Source organism: Hylaeus volcanicus, chromosome 5 (assembly GCF_026283585.1).
Source record: "Hylaeus volcanicus isolate JK05 chromosome 5, UHH_iyHylVolc1.0_haploid, whole genome shotgun sequence".
Taxonomy (NCBI): domain Eukaryota; kingdom Metazoa; phylum Arthropoda; class Insecta; order Hymenoptera; family Colletidae; genus Hylaeus; species Hylaeus volcanicus.
Genome location: NC_071980.1, coordinates 28,128,277 through 28,150,676, shown reverse-complemented (window position 1 = coordinate 28,150,676; position 22,400 = coordinate 28,128,277). Strand labels below are relative to the sequence as shown.

Below are 22,400 nucleotides of genomic sequence, written 5' to 3'. Positions count from 1 at the left end.
TCCTTTTAAATATCGTTACACGAACGACCGTCGGAAGCTCGAATCTTCGATGAAGGTAGATAGGAGTTCAGACGATGGGCGATGCCCGAGGAAGCCTCGTATTAATTTTTTTCCTCGACCTTTACCGAACGGAGAGTTCATTCGTATTCTTAAACGGAACGCGCTCTCTCTCTCGCGAGAAAAAAGAGCGGAAACGAAGAGGGGAGCGGGAGGGAGGGGTGGGGGAGGGGGGGGGGGGGGGGGGGACGGCTGAAAGCGCAAAAATGACGAAAAAGTGACGGGACACTGTATAAGCAGGTTGCTCGTTAATTACAACCTCGGCTTGTTCTCACGTGTATATTTTGCTCTTTTAGCTGCTTCCCCCGGCGCGCAAATTGCACGAAAATTTTCGTAATCGCCTTCGAGAACGATTCCTCGCCTCGAACGGCATGATCGATTGAATCGAATGCGCCGCGATCTCGCTAAGCACCGTCCCGCGAGAAACGCATCGCACGCATACGCCGCGCGCATCATCCTTCAACGATCCCGCCAATTACCGTGCACCAGCGCGCCGCGCCGAGAATTCGAAACGATCGTCCTCTTTTGACTGATTTCCGCGAGAGTGGCGCCAGACAGATAGACGTAGGAAATGACGGATGACCGATGGAGAATGTTTAAATGAAAACGAAGGCTCTTCGACAGGCGTCGCGAAGCAGGGACGCGCAACGCACCTTGTACTTGCTTTCACGTCGAGACGTTTAACGCGGTTCGGGACAAGGTTGAGCGCTTTTTCTCAACGATACATTTTTAAAGAGTCGACAATGTAGAGCACCTCTTGCTCGGAGGATTCACCAACACGTACAACATAGCAGAGATTTATTAAAAATGATCCAGAGCGCAATTGCACGATGAATGGCGGCGAGGAACGTGTTCCGTGCATAACGATTGCCGTTCCCCGTCCGCCCACGATCGACACGCCAAGAACCGTAAAGATGTTCCATGACGGCCGCGAAACCACGCGGAATCCCACGTGGTATATTGTTCTTGCGTCAGACTTCTAGATCGTCCCTGTTTTTGCACGCGCTATTGATCGCTCCGGAGAACCGTTACCGCTTTGTCTTCGCGATTACCTCCGCGAATATCTTCGTGACATTTGCCGGGGGGCTCGATTGATCGGTCCTTTGTTACGCGGCGATCGTTAAGACCTGCATTTTTCCATGCGGCTTTTGTTCGCGACACCGTCTATATTAGATAATGGACAGCGCGAGTAATACAAGCATTATCTCACCAATTACCAAAAACTATTCGACTCTTCTATGCCAAGAACTTAAAATTTTAATCACTGCAACCGGCTGCCTACGACTATAGATTCATCATCAACGTTCATCGTACTCCCGATCCAGAGGATATCGTTATCCTTGGCCAATAAATATCTATCCATCTGTCTATCGCAGGCCAGCCGCTATCGCGCGGAAAAAACTGCGGCCAGTTGTTGTCTTCGTTCCGTACAGAACATCTGGTACGTACACGCGTACGACGTGGTACGTCTTTCCCCGAGAAGCACGTCGATAATTGCTCTCCTCGATCGGTCGCACTTCGATCCAAAACGGGAGAGCGCGTGTGTATACTCCGATACCATCCACCGCGGATGCGTTTCGACAAACGCCTCGGATCTACCGCGTCGAGATCGTCTCTCCCATGGAACCGATCGAGTTTTTCCAAGCCGGGAAAAACCTGATAGACGTTGCCGAGCGGGCACCGCCTCCGTGGGTTTACGTGGAAGGTAGCCGCGAGCCATTTCCACGGTACTCGACGACGTCGTCCACGTCGCGACTATCGAGCACGGCCTCGTCCCTGACATCCAACGATACCGATCGCCTCGACCGCAAAGATGGTACGTACTCGACTGGGAACGTGGATGACATAATTTATGGGTCGTCTATTACGCTCCAGTTTACTTCCCTCGCCTTACGTCTCTTCGATCGAATAAGGTTATCCGATGTCTCAAGGTCGAAAAGTGGGTAATCCTTGGGTTTTTTTTTTAAAAAAGGTACATGTGACATATCAAAACGAAACTTTTTCTGTCGAGTACTATAAACTTTACTGTAAGATTCTTTCAGATTGCCAGGCTTTCCAGTACCTCACGAAAGATCAGAACACACGTCCCGTGTACCGTTTGCTCCCCCAGCCTTAATAAGCATATTTAAAGGGCCATGAACCGCGACAGATGAAATTAATACCGAGGCTCGCGGTTCGTACGCGCCGGAGTATGTAACGTTCCTCTTGGACGAGAGTTTAAACGACGCACGCACGCGTTACGCTTGTAAGCGCGAGTATTCGCCTTCTGTACGGCTACCACGAACCGATATCGATCTGGAGAACACATTCGATGGTACGTGCACGACGCACACGCGCAGTCCGAGCCGAAACTTATGCTTACCAGCTGCATCGATAGCCGTGTTATTAAAATTGTTGTAAACTCGTCCGCGCGCGGGTAAATGCAGCCCCGCGCGTACGTGCACGTCGATTCGGGGAACAGCGACGAGGATTCGAGCGAGCAAATGTGAGCGGGTTCGTGCGAACTTACGCATCGTCGGGTTAAACAACAAAATTGCCTCAACGTTGTACGATTGCGTTGTTTGCAAATTACGACGTGATTATTGAGCTTGGCTTGGTTACGCGCGTGTTGCGCAATGCGATGCGGAGGGATGCTCTTCTTATACTACAATTTTTCTTTAAATGTAGGACTCGTAGTTTAAGATTACATCAGGGATGTACAACATGTGGCTGCTTGAAAATGATTTATGTCATCAAACAAGATACTCTGCTGGCAATGTAGCGCATTCTGTCGGTAAGCAGAACAAATTTCTACATTATCGATCGTGTGTTCTAGATTGTTACATCGTACCGACAGACCATCCTACGTTACCAACGACAAAGTGGTGTATGTTCAGCAAAGTTGTATAGATAGCGTAGTCAAGAATTATTTGAAAAACAAACGAGAGAATGATATTCGATCACCTCCCGCCACAATGTCCTTTTCGCGAGGTGAGATTGTACGCCTCTCAGGTACGGAGTTGTAAACTAGCGCGCGTACGCGATCGCGGATCGCGACGCAACCACAGAAGAGGGCACTGCGGGTTCGTGACTAGTGGTAGTGAGATCATCGGTGCAAAAGAGAGAAACAGACGAACACGCACATCGACACGCTGTACCTACACCCATCGGCATTCGGTACCCGTGTTATTAAACGTCCGCATGATCTTTTTCCATCGACTACTTGCCGCGAGAGGAGGGTCCACCGATCCTGTACTACTCACCGTGTATAATTACGATTTACTTCGCATCCCAATACGGCAAAATCGTCCGCGTGTCCGTGGCGATTCCCGAGCATCGAACTGGAAACGAGATTGCCATGGCCGCGCGGATAATCGTCGCCGCGTTTCAAACGGCATTATAAACAAACGCGATCGCTCCCTTCGCGCCCACCTATTTATCGATAATCGTTAAATTATAATTGGCCTCTTGGACAAACTTGGACAATTTCGTTGCAGAAATTTTATTGCGTTTGGCGAACGGCAGGATATCGACTTTGAGCGTATCAGAGGAAACGGGGAGATTAGACTTTCAGACCGCTTCGAGGGCAGCTGAAACCACGCATGAAAATGCCGGGACTGACTCGAACCGGGTAGAGGAAGAAATTGCTGGAGACGTTGTTAAGGATACCGCTATGGAAGAAGAATCTCATAGCGAACTGAACGAGCCACGGGAATCTACGATCGAGAAGCAACTTCTTAGAGAGCGCATCGATGCAGCGATCAATTATGTGGGTTCCTCAACAAATCAGGTATTGCGAGCATATTCTACTTAAAGAACAGCCGAGGTCCCTACTCGGACAGTTTCTTCAAACCTTTAGAAACGAGACACTTCCTCGCCTTTCCAAATAACGAATGAATGTATCCTAACTTTTATTTATTTGTATACTTTGAAAATTAATGTTTATGAGACGGTTAACTTTGCCCGACCAATTACAAGTGTCACTTGATCTGTATCAGATTTCCACCCTCGATCGTTGCGGATGAAGAAGGTATCGCTGGACTTGCATACGTCAAAAGCAAAATTCCCTCTGACCGTTTATCGAGGGAATAAATCGCGATCCGTGCGCAGTCGGTGAACGGGTTTTTCACCCGCGGTGCCGACTCGAGAGGGCTTCGTCACCCCGGTTACACAGGCGTCCCTCCGGGGTGCCCACGTGGGTGTAACGAAGACAAATCGCTCGCGTATTTGATTAATTTGCGGAGATCCTCGGTCCAGTCCAGTCCCTCGAAGCCCTCGTAGCCCACGTCTAACCACCATCCTCCTCATTCCCCTGTTTTCCTTGCCTCTGCCTTTCCGCCGTCTCCTCTTTCGCGAGCTCTCGACTTTCAGCGTCGTGGATCGAATAGAGAGCGAGTTTTTGCTATACCCGCCCATTACACATTCTCGCCCTTTCGTGTCCTCCTGGTCCGCGCAGGGAATCGAGGGAAACCCTCGAGAAACTCACCCCCGTTTAAAACGCGTTTCGTTTTAATCTTTCGTATTGCTTCTGGTTTCAAACTAGGGGTGAAGTTACGTGTCGAAATATTTGTAATTCGAGGAGAGTGAGTTTCATGGAGCCTTTCATTGTGTAACTACCCCTTCTGGGATGTTAACTCCGAGGACATCAAACTACAGGCTGTAATATCATGAGCTAGTAGAAATCGTTAAGAGAAAAAATATTGTCCTGTTTGATCTTCTATCTTTATTCAGACCAGAGCAAAAGCCAGCGTCGGAATCATCCCGTATATTCAGCGATCAAAGGGTTAATAGAAAGCTTTGGCGAGGAGTCGTGTTCCGTGTCCGATCGCGTTGCACTCGTTCCGCGAACGGGACTCCACCAGGACGCGGGGTATCGTATTAAAGATGCGTATCTGATCAGTCCCCGTAATTTTTGATCGTCGCAACACAGATCCGTGGCATTAGATTGCTTCTAATCTCTCAATCTACGGGGTCATAAAGTTCCATTAGCATTGCAAATTTAATCGTCGCCCGAATCTCCGCGACCGAACGGCTAATTCAATCCGCTCCGTGGGATACTAAGTATTCCTGTTCGCTTTCAGTTCCGTTACCGAGTTTCTTGGATTCGGGTTGCGTCACGACCGTGGTCGATCTTGCCATGTTGGCCGCCATTTAATTATTTCATCCGTAAGTGGTTTTTCTATAGATGTAAGGTAGATTCTGAGGCAATTCCAGAGCCGAATATTATATTTTCGATGGTAACAACTTACTCGACGGTCCATCTTTGATCGCCTCGGTCACACTCCGTTTTTATTCAGCTCAACCAACCCTTATTCGACACCCTCGGAATTCACCCATTCCTCCTCGTACCATCTTCATCCCTACCCCTCCTTTCTTCACCTCCTCTTCTTCTTCTCATTCGATGTCCCCTTCGAGTGGTCCCACTGAGCCCGGCCAGTTCCCGGAACAGCCTCGAGGACGATCGACCGGTACCAGGAGCGACGATCGACCGTTCTCCGCGGGGAGGCTATCGAGGCAAACTTGCAAACGATCTCGATGACGCGACGCTCGTCATCGTAGAGCCTCGTCCTCGTCGCGGTGGCGAGCCAAGCGGAGCCGAGCGGGGCAGTGGCGCGTTCTGCACGTGAGAACGGGCCGAGAGGAAGCAGGACGAGCTATCGTCGCGCGGGAACGGCGGACAGAGAGCGCGGGAGACAAGAAAAGGAGCACGGGAACGGGAGTCAAGGAACTAGAAATGAATTCCATTTGTGCGATTGAGAGGGAACGAGCCTTGGGGAACGCCTGAGCGGGAGGCAGGGAGGTTTGAAGGGAGAAGGAGAGGACAGGATAAAAAGGGCTGGCACGACGTCGGTCGCGAGGAACAGGGCGAGTCGAGAGGGTTACCTTGCCTCGTGGTAGACCTTAGGTAAGAGGCGAGGACACCATGGGAGCCTATGGAGGAACGAAGAGAGGGGCGAATAGGAAGGACAGCGGATAAACAGAACTCGCGGCAAAGAACGAGACGCGGATAGATTGTAAATAAGGGTGGGGACCGCGGGATTATTCTGAATCGGGGAGCACTCATCGAGTCTCTGCTGGCATTGTCGGTACGCTAAGGGCAACGTTGTGGTACGAGGTGTTGCGAGGATATATCCTCAGCGCGTGTACGCGCGCGTACGCACACGAGGGTTTAACGATCGACGAATCATTGACTGGAACCTTCGAAGCTAGAATTCCGCGGATGGAAAAGAATCCGTTTTCCCTAATAACGAAACACGAACTACTTGGAACGACCGGTAGAACGGTTCTGGCAACCCTCAGACTCGAAGTCGTTGGTAGCCAGGAAAGGGTTAACAAACGACGACATTATAGCATGCCACCGAGACGTCCGTTCGATCATCGCGTGCGGAATGGTCGTTGAGGGAAGTTAAAGAAGAGACTGAAACTGGCGGCAGTTCTGCGTGGATTCTAGTAGTTATCTTCGCTTGCTCTCTATTGCCTAGCGCCGACTAATTTTCTCCCGGCTGTTGCACCTCGCTATTTTACAGCATAAAATGATCGCGTATGGCAAATCAAGGATGGGAGAACCTTTTGGCATTGGAAGGCCACATGACAGGCTATCATACACACCGCATAACCCAAGATATATCGAGCCACGATTATCGATACTCAAATTATCGAGCATGTTCTACGCGTCCCAAATTGCGAACCACGTTCCTACATGTTGCGCTAACATTCCCTTTTAGTTGTATTTTGTAACTTTTTCTACTCAATCTCTATCGATGAAAAATTAAAACATAAGAATTCGCGTTCACCATCCGTCAAAAGGACAGAGTGAAGAGCTTCCGTTTGGTTAATTAGAGGCGGTAATTATCTGGGGTAAGCGTCAAGCTCATGTCGGTTCATAATCCGATCGTGGAACGACGAGAGGGAACGATATTCGTTCCTAAGCGTCGCGGATTTAATTGCTCTCTCGTCGTGCAGGAGAAGAAGGAAACGAAGAAACGACACTGGAACGGAAAAAACCGGTGTACCGAGTTTCACAAGGAGATACATTCCGGGTTAAGAAAACTCGCGATAAATTACGGACTGACGATTCGATCACGCCGTATAAGGAACGCCACGAGTATCCCTTGCCTACGCTGCTGCTACGACGACGCTGTATACCTCACAGAGAGTTTCTCTTATTTTGCTAATTAGCTCGTAACGGGCCATCCCACTCGAGGTCGGTCAGCGGACTGTGGTGCTCGTAGGCAGTCCTCAGGGGCGGCACCGCGGACCCAGGTAGCCCCAGGGCCCGTTAGACTCGCGTTTACGAGCCTCGAGGAAAGCTCGTAATCGCCTTCGGCGAATAGTTTGTCACCTCTCGCAGTTCTTTTTCTCGGGACACCGAAACGGCCCTCCGACCAGGACATTCACGACCGAATTACGAGCTGTTTCGCTCTAAATAGGAGGTTCCCTCGTTCACGGTCCCCTCCCATCGGGCCCTCTCGTTTCGCGCCCGCGATTCCCTCGCGCGATCGATTTCGGGAATGTCCGCCGAGGGCCCGGCTCGGCGGCCAATAAAAGCCCGACCGTTTGCATAAATTCGTGGATTTTTAATTGGACCGGGTAGCCAGCTTCTGCCGTTTATAGCGATCGATCGAGATAACAGCGATCGGGACTTGACGCCAAACGAAAAGGAATCGAATCCGCCCGCCGTACCGTTAATTAGGGAACGGCGTGCGATCAAATTTGAGAAATACAGTTTAGACCGATGATTGGGCCAAGCCGCGCGGCCTTTTGAGGTGTTCGGTGCGGTCTTCTCGCATACTTTGGCAATTATGGTGTTCTCCTCGTTCCATGAGTTATGTACTAGTGCTCACACTCCTTTGCTACCATCTTCTGACAACGTAGAGCTCCGATTGATCGAAGAATTTATCAACGGAGTGCTCTACGTTGTCAGCAGGATGACCTGCTTTATCGATCTAATGTCCTATAATACTAGCTGTCGTACCGACAGGGTATTCTACCTTATTGACAGTACAGTCTCTCCTATTCGCATTGAAATTCGTAAAACGGAACAGTTATTAACTAAATTGTTAGCTGTTCGAACATTCAACCGAAGCAAGTTCCACGGTGAATTCATGCTCGTCGAGGCGTCGATTCGTTCGCAGTCGGTCCGTCATCGTACTTTAACGACGATTCCAGCACGAGGGCAGTAAAACCTTGCGGAAACCGAGCCGGCGGTCGTAGACGGTGCAAATACGTGTCTCGAATTCCAACCGCGCTGAGAACGATCCACGGGAGCCAGATTTACGAAAATCGTCGACTGAAACGACGCGCCTGCCGATGATAGGGACGTGCCTCTGCGAACCGTCGACACTATTCTTCCGCGCAGCGAAAAACGATCTCGTAATTAAATAATGATGATTAGCCGTGGATCGTGGTAGCGTCGAGCGACGCGACGAATGCGATGAAGAAGCGATACCGTGGCGAAGGTATGCTGTCGTTGACGGGGGTCTCGCTCGGCCCCCTTTCCTCTTCAGGAATCATTCGTTCGTTTCGTCTCCCTTCGCCACGAGAACTCGGCTGTGCTTCTCTTTAACGCATCAACGCCCTCCCTCTCCCGTTTACCATCCACCTTACGGCTATATCGACGTGCCCTGGCACGGTACGTTGCAACCTCTGACTATACAGAGTGAACCAGCGCGACCGTTTCAAGGAGTTTAATTCGATGGATAAATCGTCTACTATAAAAGAAAAATGAAGGGATACCTAGTCAATAAGCTAGATCACTCTGTCGTTGGAATTCGGCAAGGTAGAACACCCAGACGATAAGGCAGATCGTTCCGCAGGCAATGTAGAACGCTCTGCTAATAAATTCGAGTTCTAGTTTATCGACCCTTACCGACAGCTAGCGCTAGGTTTATGATTTTCTATAAAATTGGGTGTCGCCGATGTTTCACGACGAAATAGCCCGTGACGGTATACACGTCGCTCACCTTGTACGTGTGACAGCGTCGTCGCGAGAATATTTTATATCCCGCCGGCCGCGCGGCCTTCGAATTTCAGAATTATGCAGAAGGGAAACGACTCGATGTCATCGGTGAACGTCTTCGCGATCGGTTGAAATACGAAACGTACAAATTGCACGGGAGCGAGCGTGCGTTCTCACAACCGAGCGGAGGATCCTCGCGGCTGGCCAAGCGGGCAAGTACGAGCGGAACGAACGTGTAGTCGGCGCACAATAGCGCAAGAAATGCAAGCATCGAGACCGGTAAACAAACGAATAGAGCCACGTACATGCGTAAAACGTCCCGCTGCACAGATGCGGCTAAATGGTCTGGCATGGCCGACGGTTGCGCGGAAGGGGCGGGCAGGGACAAGAAGAGGTAGGCTTAGAAGCGGAGGGCGGCAAGAACGACAAGACAATGGACGGCGACAATAAGGTTGCGCGCACAGCTTGCAACCGAGCGAAAATAAAATGATGCTCGACATTAGCTACCGTTGTCTAGCGCCCGCGACCGCTGCCGTTTCTGCCTCGAAATACGTTCCGAGATGCGTGGCGAATACCTGCGTAGCCTTCCAGCGATTGTTAAGGGAGCTGTGGCTTGCGAAACGTCGTTACGCTTGGATGTTGCATGCAAAGTGGACCAAGTAATTATTTCGAAATAGAACGATGTCACGATCTAAGCAGCAATTGCGTCCCGAAAGGGCTGACTAAACTCTGTCCAGAAACTTCATCCGGTGCAAGCGGGGGAGCAGGATAAAACGAGCGGAAAAAGTAAGTGTGAGAAGCCACGGGGGAAGAGAAGAATCGACCATATGGTTCCTCGCAGTGGAACTCGAGCCTGAAGTTAATCGCTCGAGCGGTCCAGCTCGGGCCCAGAATCCTTTCTGCGAATCCTAATATTCAGCCCGCCGCCTGGAGAAAGGTACTACAAGAATTTCATATTTAGACAACGGATGATTGAACAGGAGTGTAGAGTTTCGGAGGGTCGCACAGTGTTTCGAAACAGCTATCTGACCTACAATTTCGATCACTTTGTTACACATAATACTCGCAAGGGTCCCCAATTAGAATATTTGACAGCTACGCGTACTCGTGACTTTCGTATCGCGTGTAGTAGTACACCGACTTCACGTAGACGATATCCTCTTCCGTCTTCGACGATCTAGGATTATCGCGCCAGTAATTCTCCTCCTTCGAAATTCCACGGAGGCGATGGAGGGGGCGGGAAAGGGGATCGAATCGCCGAAGGATCGGACGAAGAGCGAGAAAAAGATATATGGAGGAGCGCGTGCATGCACGGAGAGCGCACAGAGGACCCTCCGCTCTCTAGACCATAAGATGGTAAACGGCGATAACGAAGCGCGAGATAAGAGTCGAGGAAGGCGCATCATAGACCCTAGCGGTGAAAGGGGGCCCTCTGTCCCCCTCGCGCTCTCATCGCGGATCGTAGCGCAGCCCTATCCGCTCATCTATATGTTCGCACGCACGCTTGGGCCTAGCATCGGGCTACCACTGGCCTGACCCAGGCTCAATCCTGCTCAAGAGTAGCGACGAGGCCTTGCAGCGCATGGCTTGCAAGTTTTCAAGCGTGTCTAGACCGTGTTGTCTTGACCTAGTCGTTCGAGTTCTTTAAGACTTCAGAGACCGTGGAGTTCTTCAAGTGATTCGTGACGTTCGTCGAGACATTCGAGCCAATCGAGGGTTTGAGTGTCCATTGCTTTTGATCCGTCGTGTAAAGCACGTTGCTCTTCAGTCACTAGAGCTCGATTGCTCTTTGCTTGATTGGCTCCGAATTGTACGAAGCCTCGAGGAATTCTTATTTGGCCAAAGTATGTTGTCTTAGGTGTACAGTAGGTGAGAATCAGGCAATGTGACACATTTGAGAACTTTTATAGCTAAATCGACGTATAGCGGCATCTGTATGCTGCAATGTTCAATGTAACGAAGGAAGTATAAACTTAACTCCCGAAACAAAGTAGACGCGATTTCCCTGCTTGCCACCTTGCATCAAAAATGATTTATATCTCTCATTCCGCGTGATGGATCGCCACGAAAGCAACCGATGCAACCCAGGAACACCTCGGTTAACGATACCGCATAACGGAAATTTATTTCAATTGGAGCCCAGAGGGCAGGGACTCGCGAGAAATTTCGCAGCGCGATAAAGCGGAATGAAATTGCAACGTTGAAAAAGTCACGAGTCTTTGATGCTCGATGAGGGAGAAGACGCTGGATTTTACGAGCTTCGACTTCGTGTTTACCGGGAGGCGGAGGCTGTCGGGCCTTAAACGGCGGATGAACAATGAGCTCGCCACACCTGTGAGTTATTAAACCGTCTTCGCCGTAGCCGCTTTACGAACTGTGGAAATTTCTATGCTGGGACCAGTCGAGTGGTTGCAGTATTTCACGCGCGGACGGACGCGGCTGAACTTTCTCATGATTCCACGGAACGAATCGACGCGTCGAGGGACCAACGGTAGAGGGCAACGGTGGCACAGGGGTCGAGAGTGATTTACAATCGTGGCCAAATTAACGCGCGCCGTCGATAACGTTGCCCCCCTTCTCGGCAAGAGCGTGGACTTATCAAGGGAGGACTCTACAGAGCCAACAGCTAAATTTTCATGCTACACCTGATTTTATTTAGGTTTTGCCACTCCATCCGTATTTTCTTCTAAAAAGAATCCTCTTCAAATTCTATGCATCGGACTATTATAACACCATCGCCGTCCGTTCGACTAGGCGTATCTTCTGGCAAGCAGAGAGCAGAGAGACCGCAGCAGGGGACACGAAATTCCACGAACGGAATTACGCAAATCAGACTGCGAAGTTATTCGTCCTGCCGTGGCAGAGACTCCTCGCTATCTTTCCCCGCGGATCTCGCAGCTCGGTTTAGGTTGGGTCCGTTGGCTCTTCTCGGGATGCAAAGGCAGCCAGCGCTCGGGCCCCGAAGAAACTGGTGCCTGGCGCGAAATTTGCAAGTCCGGCGAAAGCACGATGCGCGCAACAGGCCGCACGCTCTTCGTGGCAGGGTAAGAGGAAGGGAAGGTCCGAGGATTGGAAAAGGAACAGAAGAAACGACCCTGTGGACGCCGAGGAAGGAGAGTCAGCGAATCGACCGCGTCACGACGCGGAATACTTCATCTTCGAGTAGGAAAGAACTTCTGCTTTTTGCGCCATCCTCGCTCCGAGCTACGACCATTCCGACCACGCTTTATCTGCGACGTTTCGCGTTTTATCGCGCACTTGTGCCTCGCGGATTCCCTCCTTTTCGAAGCGTCCGACCACGAGGATTTTTGCGATCGTGGAAGACGTAAGGACAGCGTAAAGTTAGCAGTAATACATGATACCATCGATATTTTTACGTAAATTGTAGATTCTGCCTGTACATAAGAGTGAACTAATTAAACGATTACGAATGCAGCAACGTTTGCAAAATGGTTTCAGTGGGAACGTGGTTGACATTTAAACGACATCGTCTTCTACGATTTCCATTTTTGTTTCATTGAAACATAAACTCCAAGAGGCCTATGATTTCCGCATGCATTCTTGGAGATTCTCACTCTCGAATACCAATTACTTCGACGTTCTAGATTTTCCCTGAAGCGTGTAATGAATTCAGCAGTTTCTCGCTCTCAAATTTGGCCATCGATGGGGAAACCCGCCCTTTCGCGGGGGAGGGGGTCGTGATTTTTATCCGAGGTCGTAACACCGAGATCGTTCCACGAATTATATCCTCGCGTATCTTTATAGACAGTTCGAAGCGACGCTACGGCTCGTTGATCTTTATATGGCACCGTCGTTAAATTCGTTAAAGACTAACGATGTGTCGACCGGATAAGATTAACTCCGCCCCTTCGGTCGTTTTCGAAAACTCGAAATCGTTTTCCCAAGTTGAATGCCCATTTTTATTCGACCTACAAATTATCTCGGAACACGGTTCAACGTTAACTGGACGAAGCTGTATCGAGGATATTGAGAGAAATCGGCTATCGTCGAGAACCAATTAAGTCGAGTGGGGTGGACGAGGAGGTCGTTATTGATGCGAGAACTCTGTCAACGCGCTTGTTACCACGATGACGCACTGATTTCAGCGAGACACCGATGGCGTGTATAGATCAATAAAATCCTTGAGGTCTGGACGATAAGATTTCTGAGTGAGCCTGTTACGACCATAAAGACTCTAGGAATACAACCTATGAAAGATCCTATAAGTAAACTGTCGAGAATACCTCAGAGGGTTGTCCACTCGCGGGAATTCGTTATTCCAAGGCACTCGGTTGGAGGCTACCGCCGATCTCGATCGTAATGATGCGATCTCGGGAAGTCGACGCATCCAGGCTGGCACAAAGGGAGCAGAAAACGAAAGAATACTCGGTTTCGGGCTCCGTTGGACGTCCACCACCCTGTTCCTCCGCGGTGTTCCGCCGGTACCAACGAAAAGGAGCACAGAAGAGGGAAAGACGTGGTGCTGGGAGCCCTCAAAGCCGAGCAGAGCGGTGATATTTAAAGCGTATGCAAAGAGTGCAGCTCCGCGGCAGCCAGCACTCGCTGTGGAGCAAGCGAGAGGGGGAGGGGCAAAAAGTCCTGGACAATGGCGGCTTGCGTTCGGCTGCCCGGAATCCGACTCGCGACGATTTATGCGACCTCGACGACGACGACGACGACGACGACGGGGCCCACCTCCTTCTCTTCTTCATCCTCCTCTCTTTCTTCCTCCGTCTTTTTCTCGCTCTGCTCTCTTGTCTCTCGCGATCCAACCCTCTCTCGTCTCTTCCGTTGAACGACCGCCACTCGAGAGGTGCATTCTACCGACAAGAATCCCAGGGCTCGAAAACCACCAAACTCGCTCGATCGCGGAGTATCGGGAGATCACGCTGGCTGAGAATCCGTCAGGGCACACAAAATCCACGAGTTCAGATATATTTCCTAATTGTCGACTATGGTATTCCTTCCATCTTTTGATGGGTTTGATAATTACCACTTGAAAGTATGGTTCGGTAAACTATCGCAATATTTGAGAGAAAAAAAGAATTGTATATCAAACTTCCACGGAATGTTTAAAAGGACTACAATCGCGACTACGATTCAGGTCTTGCTACCAGCGCTTGCGATCAACGGATTAAGCCAGGGTTCACTGACTGGCCGACTATCTTATCGCCTGGGTTACGTAATTCACTCTTCGAGGGGAATTCCGGATTCCAGAGGATCGTGAGCAAACCGTACTGGGATTAAGCTTTCTACGAGTGTTGGTCTTTCTCGAATCGAGACGAACGAGGCCTGCTGCGTCCAAGACCGAGCATACAAGGCCACTTGATACCTCGTGCCCAGGAAGTGGCTTCATTGCCGTAATCGTTGTTGCGCACACTTCTTTTGTAGACGCGGTTAAGTTGGTTTATTCTTTCCCATTTTCTAGAATGCTATTGGAAAGACCGAGCATTCGCGGCCTTTTGAAACATCCCATCCAGGAAATGGCTTCATTGCCTTAATTGTTGTTGTGTACACTTCCGTTCATCATTCAGTTGGGTGGTTCGTTCTTTCTTGTTCCCAGTTTTATTACGTTCTCGTCTTCTTCTTTCACATGCATCCTATCATCGTTGTACAGCTGAGGCGCATTATAGGTTAAGGATCAAGGCTGAATTGTAGACCGGACCAATGTATCTCTTACTAATATTCCATTCTTGGTTTCTACAGTGCCGAATAAAGTCGTTGAACAAGCTAAAAATAAAACGAAATAACTTCTGTTCGGAGCTGTGGAATAAATTCGAGCGATGGAGGCTCGACGACGGGCTTCCGAAAGGAAGCCCACGACTCGATTCTGGATGTCATCCGGACGGTGATAGGGGCTTACGCTTGTAACGCAAAGCTCGAGTTTCGAGCCGAAAGTCGCTCGTTTCGGTACCGATCCGATCGATCCAGCGATTTCGGTGCGCGGCTCCCTCCAATCGGCCACGCGTCCGCGCGGGAACCTGTTCGCACGGAAGATCGGGGGCCTGGCACTCGGGCCCACAATATTTGACACACGGCAGCCAATCAGATTATCAGATTAAAGTCGGACGAGCCGAAGCGGCTCGATCGTCGGCACAGGTGCGATTCGTTTTGCCGGAGACCGCGCGCCCTCCGATATCCTCTCCAGCGGCTTCTCGCCGCTGTTTCACGACACTCGTTTCGATGCGCATGACGTCAAAGCAGAATTCCGCTCGAGTAACAAGCCACGAATGCGGATCAGTGTTGGAACAAAATGAAATTCACGATTGCGATCATCGAGTACGGATAGGTGCAGAAACATAAGGAGTTTTTAGTGGCCCAACCCATAGACTCCGCGGTCCTAAGCTTGGGAAGCTTCCCCCTCGTTAGCCTCTAAGAACTATTTCAAAACACCGCGAAGATACCCTTCCAAATATATTTATCTTTAACGCATCAGGTTATATTTCGTCCATCTCTTATTCTTTCTCCCATATTTGTTATCTAGACGATGCTCCGTCCATGGATGACGCGCTGCAGCTCTTCACCGTCGATTCCTCTCGCGCGCGGAACCCAAGCCGTATCGAAATTTTCGCCGGTGCGGGAACATTTGCATAATTATTTCCCAACGATGGCTCGCGTCGCGGCGTTAACGCCGAATTCATTAATATCGTATTTATCACGGACCATCGACTTCGTCGTTATCAGATCACGGGATGGCGAACCAGCGCCGGAAGACGTTAACGTCGCTTTACGAGCACCTGTTCCGATAAAGCCTGCTGGACGTTTCTCCTCTTGGAAATACGAAAAAACAACGGGCGATCGTTACATGGGGCGCGCGAACCGTCGAAAAAAGGGAGGGCCGTTAAAAAGCAACGTAGACGAACGCCTTATTGGGCGGGCAAGGGCTCCGTAGCCTCGCGATCCCTCCATAAAACCTGGCGACAAAGTGAGGAACGCGCTTCGTTTTACGGCTGCGTTTATGGTACCCGGCGGAGGGGAATCATCGACGGTGTCGCGATCGCGTCGACTAGAGACGACTCTGGTCTTATCTTATCCGCGGAACGAGCGGCCGCTCCCACGTTTTCTCGATCCTCGAGTTGCCACGACGGCGTCCTAAGATCCCGGGGAATCGGAATTACACGCTCAAGACCGCGCGCACTTAACACGCGCTACAAATATCGAGTCGATCGGTCCACTTCTGTTTGAGGGACGATGCGCCGCGATACGAATATATTCATAGTATGGCTCGAAGCCCTGGAAGATCGAAACTAACTCGAAACTAGGATTCGAAACTAGAGCCAACTTACGCAAACGCATCTTTAACCATCAGCCCTCCCAAGCGTTGGACTGTCCGCGTGAGAAACCTATGAAAGCCCCACGGGTGTTAACATAATCTCTCACGACTCTCTCGCGCGAACGCCAGTGGTAATTACGATTTATCTGCGATCGCAAGCGCGTGGAATTCGAGAGCCCCGATGCGGGATGGGCGAAGAACTCTCGAGGGAGACACTTCGCGACAACGACCTCTCCTGTGCGTCTGCCACGGGTCAGGATGCTTTTTAACCCCGGCGATATCGCGGCCTACGTTTCCTCTCTCGAGAGGCTTCTCTCTGCGATCGCGTGCGAACGGAGACGGAGGGGAACGGGAACGCAGGACGATCGAGCACCAGGAGGACGAGGACTTGGCGAAAGAAGAGATCCGTTCTGGAGGAACGACCGAGGGAGAAGGAATGGGAGCGAAAGGGAGAGGCGAGACGTCGCCCCCGACGAAGGAGGAGAACACACTCGAGGTTCGCGCATTGATATGCAACAGGCTGCATATGCGGGCCATGGCGGACCGAACAATACGACCACCAGTAAGGCACCACCGTGTAAACTATCCACCATTCTCGAGCCTATAACGTAGCGCACCGTGCCGGTCGATACGCCACGAGACACTTTACACGGTGCATCGGGTATATGGCGCGGTGAGCGCAGGTCGTGACGCGCCGTATCTTGCATCGGATGTACCACCAGTGTGGAAACACGGATACGTACCTCTCCCGCTCTCCCAACCCTCCGTGGATTGCGTCCGCGTCGGCCAACCCACCCGTCCGCGACCTTACCCTCCTTCGTGTCGTCTCCTCGTCCCTTTCGTCGTTTCTCAGAATTCCGTTTCCTCGACCCGACTGCGGCCCACCTGTTTCACCCGACACCTCGTTTTCTAGCTCTCCGCGAAACCCTTCGAGTTCAACCCCTTTCGCTATATAAGCTACGTTATCAAAGTTATTAGAAATGCAATATCACGACCGAAACGAAGTTACCAGCGATCGAGGAACACGCTCTCGCGACGGTTAAATACAGTCGCTTCTAACCACCGTAATCACCAAGTAGCAATACGGATAACGGATTCCACTCCTCGACTTGGCGATTTTCTCAAAAGGTTCAGAGGCCCGCGGTCCCCGTCGAAACGGATACCGCGTTCCTTCGCCGCCATCGCGCACAATAGACTCCCTCGTATGATTTACATGCCGTCGGTTCCCCCCGTCGACAGAAGAAAGAGGGATACAGGATACCCGGGCTCTGTCTCTTCGTATACGATCGCGAGGACCGTGGCCCCTCGACGTACTTGCACGTATACCAACACGTGGGCGTTCAGCTACGTCGTCTGCCGTTTTCTCGTGACGTGACTATGCTAACGCGGTAACGCCGCGCGTGGAATACGTTTTCGATGCATTCGGTCGACCAGCGTCCGACGGTCGCACCGAGACGAACGATCCTGGCACGCGGGAAGTCCTGCCACGAAGATAGTCCACCCAATTTCCACGGTGACCCAAGGATTATTTCTACTCCGTCAAACTTTCCTCTTCCTCTACTCTACATTTCCATATTATAATAGAGAGAAGAAGCTGTATCCAGAATATTCTATAAATACAACGCGATATCATAACAAAATCTTACCTGATAACGAAGGTCCAGCCGCGTCCTTCACCTCTCCAACGTAACTATTCGGAGAGACAGTTTCCTTAACCGTAAGGGTGTACCGTGGTCTTTCGCAGCTAGCGATCCTGTGGCCAGGTGACGATATGGTGATCCTCACTTCGGCGTCCATGAGGCTCTTGAGACCAGGGACGTCCGTCGCTGTCACGTTCAGCTGATGCAGATGAGTTCGAGACAACAAACCGGGCCTGACCACTTGCAGCTCGCCAGTGTTGTGATCGATGTGGAAAATTCCCGCCTCGTTGCCATTCGTGATTCGATAGGCGACTTGGCCGAACATCCCAGCGTCCAAGTCCGTGGCCACCAGCCTCAGGATCGGTCCCTGTATCGTACTGTCGTTCTTCAGGGTGACGTTGTACTTTCGGGGCTCGAAGACTGGGCGATTGTCGTTCACGTCCGTCACTTGGACCCTCACTATGGCCACGGTGGACAGTCCACCTGCGGGAAGGGGTGTGACCGATTAGATTTGGTGGAAGGAATTAAATAACGTAGTTGACGTTTGATTTGCTTGAAAATTAAATGCGTTATCGGTGAATTCCATTGCTATTCTTTGACTTTAACGAGGTTACAGGCTAGCGAATGGTAAGAACGAGGAACTCCAGGGATCGAGAGTTGGGAAGCACTGTATGTAGAACTCTCGGAGCGTTCGGCGCGGGGGCTAGGAGTGCGAACCCGTGCGATTATGTTTATTTCATTCTCCCGCGAAATCCTCTTATCGAGCCAAATAATGTCGGAGGACTCTCGGAGCCGGTCGACATAAATCACCAACCGCCCCGTGCCGTTGCCTTTTTTCGGAGCCAATCAGACTCTTACCTCCGTTCAACCTCTCTCCGTCTTGCTTGCGCAACCAAACTTCATACCTTCCGTTTTTCTCTTTCGCTTTCTGCCTCTACTGGCTTCTTCTCTCGTACGAGAGCGCGTGCTATCTTCGTTTCGCTCTTTTTCTCTGGCGCGCGTGCGTCGACGGCAGAGTTCTTACACCCCCGGTGCAGGGTAATGCGCTCGCGGTAATATTTCAAGCGAGAGGAATCTCTCCATAGCAAAACGGTCGCCCGGGCTCTCGCAACCGTCTCGAGGAGTCAACGCCGCTCTTCTTTTCTCTCCTCGCCACGGTTTTCGACTGCAATTTCACGCACGAATCGATCGATCAATACGCGTGCGCCGCGCGGCGAAAAAAGACCCCCTCGCGAGTCGTGTCTGGTTAGACTGTACGGTCAAGCCTTGCCGAGGCGAGATTCATCTTCGTGCCAGCCCTTGGATGCGGTGATATTTACTTTTTTTTTCTGATCTCAGAAAACGACCAATTTATAGCGGATCCATTCATCACCGATCTAAAATCGTTTCCAGTGCAATCTAATAGGCGCGCCCTAATAAATTCTGGTTGAACCGTCGCGAGGATCGATTGAGCACCGCTGGGCAACCACTGTCCGCATAAATCTTCCGCAGGCACCGTATCCTTCGCCGCGCGAACACTCGAAAAGGACTCGTCCGACGATCGACCGCGTGAAATTAAAAGGGGTCGCTCCGCCGGGAGACGCTGGCTATCGGGATGCGCGTCGCGGTGTCGTTGACCCTCGCGCGGCGTCCAGGAAGCGGCATCGTTCGACGACGCAACGATATCCTGGTCTCGGATGTTCGGTTTTATTCGATCGTTAATTTGATCGATCTTCGGGGGCCGGATGCGCGTGGAATGTCGGTGGATCGTTTTCAGGCCCGTGTAGAGGCGGCAAGAGGGGTTGAGGGGAGAGCAGGACCAGGCCGTGGAGAGGAGCGGCTCGATAGAGAAATTAGGGGTGCATTTCTTCGAAGAGAATTCGCGTGGTCGAGTATCGCAGGGGCCCCAGAAGATCGGCATCTCGATACCTCGAAGTCGTACGAGAAGATGCCACGACGAGAGACGGCCGAAGGGTTCGTCGTTCTTTTCGGTCCTCGGCGTTGGAGGAAGAGGGAACGGGCGAGCCGAGAAACGAGGGGAGACTGCAGGGAACGGAGGGAAGGTGGGGCTGGCCCTTGACGCATGACTCCAATGACACTCGTGCCTATAAATCTCGTCGCGCTCCGAGCTCCGGCGCGGTCGAGTCCATATATTACTATGAGTTACGGGTGTAAACCGTTTAAACATCGGATTACCCGTTTTACATACTGTCTTTAATATTAACACTTGCGTAGGGATTCGCCTAAATCAGCCCGGCCAAACCAGGAGCCCTGGCGTTATCGTCAGCGTCGATTAATTAATCCCCAGGCGCTCCGTCCGCGTTCGACGAAAGGAAGAGGAATCGCGCGAGCGAGCCAGCGCGCGCGCGATTAGGCCCCGACGAATAACGTGATTTACGGATACCGATCGTGGGGAGCGTTATTACTTCCCGTCCGACCGTATATCACTCGTTCACGGATCGGGGCGATACTTTAACGCCGCGAACGAATTATCAGCCGACTTTCTCCCATTCTTTTCGATCCCCGTCGGAACGAATAACGAACCGTGGCCGCGTTTTACCCCCAGTGTGCATCGCAGGGAGAACGAAAGATCATTCGTGAGTTAATAATCGGCCGAAGGAAGGTTCAAGGTAGGGTGCAGGCCGGACCGCAGGTCTTACTTGATCCACAATTGCTGCAACTCGAATTATAGCCTCTTAGGTCCGCAGATCGTTGAACAAACGCATCATTTCTCCCAAGAAATGCAAATTCCTCGAATCCTCCTCTATAAAACAGGGTCACTTTCGGCGTAGGAGTTCTACAATTGACATCGCGATTCGGTTGCGCGTTAGCTAACGATCCGACGCGATAAAATCCCGTCGAGTTTTTAAATCTTTCGAGCTGACAAGCCACGAGCACGCGCAAGGCCAGAAAAGAAACGCTAACACAGAAAAAACCACGGCGGACAATGATCCTCCGGTGGGAGTTAAGTCTGAAAGATTTATGACTACGATGTCAATAAAGTCACCGCCAGTGTCGTCCCGTGGCTTTCAGGAAGTTGCCGCAACTCCGGGCCGCGCCTTTCTTTGTATTTCTGCACGTTGGTCGTAGGACGTGCATCAAGATGCGCGGAAATGTTTCGCATGTACGCCACGTAATGCGTAATTTCCAGAAAGATGATACCATCGAGCCTGATCTCCGTTTCGTCAACATTACCGCGGTGCACGGAACCCAAATTTCAAGTGACGTCATGATTTTTATCCTGTCCAACAGGATTCCCCGAAAAAGACCCGAGACTTTCCACCTTCGGTCGAAATAAAATATTTTTGGTATATTTAAACACAAGATTTTAAAGATGTTTCTATGAAAACACACGAAGGTCCTGTTACCCTCGGGGGCTGTAGCTATGTTTGTAGTTACAGTACGGGTTTAGCGATCCCGAGGTACCCGAGCTATAGTAGGACCAGTAGATATGAGAGTTACGCAAGACAAAATAATATTGAGAAGACTTTTATAAAGACTTTTATAAACACTTTAATAAACCACGTCGAGTTAAGAAAGTTCCGATAATTTGTCATTTTGGCATCGATTTTGATACGTGAGTTGCTTTTCGAGTTGCAGTTAGCGAAGGGAATTCAAAGTTTATTATTTACCGCGTTATCCAGCGATCCCCCAGGTGCCGGCGCCCAGAGTCTAGCACCGGTTCATCCGGTCGCTCCTACGTTCGAACGTAGCGACCGTGCTCAAGGAAGTCTACCCGCGTATCGTCCAGCCGTTCGCGGATCTCCGACTCGATTCAAAGCGGGGCCATCAGCAGGTAATAATTATCGACGTGGCTCTGCCGTTATCCGACACCATTAGCGCGATAGAGCGGCGCGTTTAGGTTATCCGCTGCTCCCTCCGATAGATGCTTATCGACGAGTACGTTCTCCGCCTAGGCCTAAGGGGATCTTCTACTCTAGCCACTTGGAGAATCATTCTTTTTTTTCGCGTTTTCTTCAAGTTTCAGCTATTACAAATTACGGTTTTAAATTGTAGAAACAGTTACATGGCTGGGCGAGTATTACATCAGTAAGCCTCGACACTGGAGAACTCTAATTTCGTAAGACTCGCAGTACCGACACTCTTGCTTTTAGTGATTCAAAGTAAAAGACTCCCTAATTTTATCATAGCCCCAAGAGGTTCCTGAGAGTAAACGGTGTCAAAGCGATTTTATCGAGGTACAGGCCCTGCTACCAAAGTCACGCAATGCCGATTTGGTTAGTAAACGCGCATCTCGAGAGACTGGGGATCCGTGGATCGTTCGTTCGGTTTAGCCGGGTTCCGAGTCGTCAGCAGGTGGTATAAATCACGCGAAGTTGGCTCGCGTGGTGCACTCCCGTCATATCCGAGCGGTACTATTGTGCCGATGGTGTCGGTGAGCCTGGTAGCACACCGAACAATCGTATCGATAACGAGCGACAATTATGGACCGTAGTTCTGCTGTTTGCAAAACGGCGTGCGGCCAACAATAGACCTTTCCTTTGCTGTTATC

General features: G+C 50.9%; 1 protein-coding gene across 1 annotated transcript in view; it reads right to left on the bottom strand.

The window, feature by feature from the left end:
• LOC128877548 (protein dachsous) overlaps window positions 1-22,400 on the bottom strand; it is a 126,791-nt gene that overhangs the window by 32,727 nt on the left and 71,664 nt on the right. The window contains exon 4 of the mRNA XM_054124936.1: window positions 17,915-18,391. Coding sequence (XP_053980911.1) covers window positions 17,915-18,391 — 477 coding nt within the window. The remainder of the gene's footprint in view (window positions 1-17,914; window positions 18,392-22,400) is intronic.